The 1,485-nt window shown below is 44.7% G+C and overlaps 1 protein-coding gene across 12 annotated transcripts in view; it reads left to right on the top strand.

Moving 5' to 3' along the window:
* The first annotated feature begins 269 nt into the window (after positions 1–269).
* The window catches only part of AFDN (afadin, adherens junction formation factor), a 3,286,836-nt gene continuing 3,285,620 nt past the window's right edge, over positions 270–1,485 (top strand). For 8 of the 12 annotated variants that reach the window (XM_044063216.1, XM_044063156.1, XM_044063138.1 and 5 more), the window contains exon 1: positions 271–677. In XM_044063216.1, the coding sequence (XP_043919151.1) occupies positions 576–677 (102 nt within the window). In that variant the 5' untranslated portion in view covers positions 271–575. Of the gene's footprint in view, positions 678–1,485 lie in introns of all 12 variants that reach the window. The other 4 variants (XM_044063225.1, XM_044063199.1, XM_044063191.1 and 1 more) reach the window with 1 other exon arrangement.

The following is a 1,485-nucleotide window of genomic DNA, read 5'->3' as shown; positions in this document are numbered from 1 at the left end:
TTTTTATGTAGAAGTTATTCCTCAACATTCATTAAACACCTTGCCTCCTTCAAGTAAAACTACTTAGCCTAGTCCCACACCCGACATAAGAATCCTTTAACAGCCCTACGTTAATACACACTGCTTTTACAAGTAATTCAGTCATGAATGTCAATTGCGTCACTCAAGCGCCACTGCCACGTTATTTCCATACGTATATATGTACGTATATGTATTTGTATATGTATACGCCACGCCCATACGTATGGAGCGAGCAGACGCTTCCAATTGGATTATGCTCGTAATAGTAATAGTCGTGAGTATGCGTTCTTGTTGAAAATCGTGAACGCGCTTATGTAGATGTTGTGTGAGTCACAGCCGTCCGTGCTAGGTAGAGAGTGGTGGATATTTAGATAAAACAAGGCTAGTAACGAGGAATAAGGAAGATAGGGAACTGAGGAACGCAGTTAACTGGTGCAGCCCGTTGTAGTTGTACAGTCTGTTGAACTGATCTTAAGGACTATCGTGCCCAAGCGGGTTGTTGTGGACAGAAAGGTTTGCCTTTTGTTGTTGATACTGCCGCTCCCGGAGGAGGAATGTCGGGGAGCCGGGACGAGGAGCGGCAAAAACTGGCCGACATCATTAACCACTGGAACGCCAACCGGCTCGACCTGTTCGAAATCAGTCAACCCACTGAGGTAAGTTCCCGGCTTCAGGCCCGGATGCCAATCATGCCTTCGTGTGTGCCAGTGGGATTGGCAAATTGTGTTACTGGATTTAAGTGTGCATGTTGCGTGGAAATTCACCTGATCTCTACACCTTTAGTACCAGCAGAGTTTGGTTCCCATGTGATCTTTTAAACATTAATAAGCTTGTGTGCTCAAAGCAGCTGCTGACCGTGGTGGCAGCATATACCACTTCCACTGATTTCTGTGACTAGATCCCGGAGTTGTGCCCTGGCTATAGGAAGTGGGTCGCGGCAGTACTTCCCAGTATGGACTGAATGTGGGCGCTACATAGGCTTTACCGCTTGTTTAAACATGGCACTTGGTGTTAGGGTTGTGGGGTCACGGTGTTTTGCTGCAGACGTGTTAAAACTCGTGTTGTGATACTCCCTTTAAAGTGAAATTATTAAATATTTGGAGTGCACTTTGTAAGAGTTTTGATTGTGTAAAGGACTTTGTGAAACTGTAACATCCCTGAAGTGACAGGTTTGCTAACTTTTAGTATAAAGTGATTAGTGGGTAACAAATTAATGAATAAGTGGAACCTTTGTTAGAATAGGATTGGTTCCCGTGTTTTATGTTTACGTCATTTTTGTTTAGGTGTTATTAAAGGTCCAGGCTTGTTGTGATGATGGGTGTATGTATGTGGTGGGTGGAGGCCCTTCTACGAACATTGGTAGCTTCTCGGATACGAGAAGCAGGAACATGGATTGTGTTTTCATCGGGATCTTGTGCTTCCGGATTCCATTTGCCTCCTGGAGCTGTTGATCATCCTTCTGGC

Source organism: Protopterus annectens, chromosome 1.part0 (assembly GCF_019279795.1).
Source record: "Protopterus annectens isolate FY-2018-M chromosome 1.part0, PAN1.0, whole genome shotgun sequence".
Taxonomy (NCBI): Eukaryota; Metazoa; Chordata; order Ceratodontiformes; family Protopteridae; genus Protopterus; species Protopterus annectens.
Note: the sequence above shows the minus strand (reverse complement) of the source record. Positions and strands in the feature narration are given on the sequence as shown.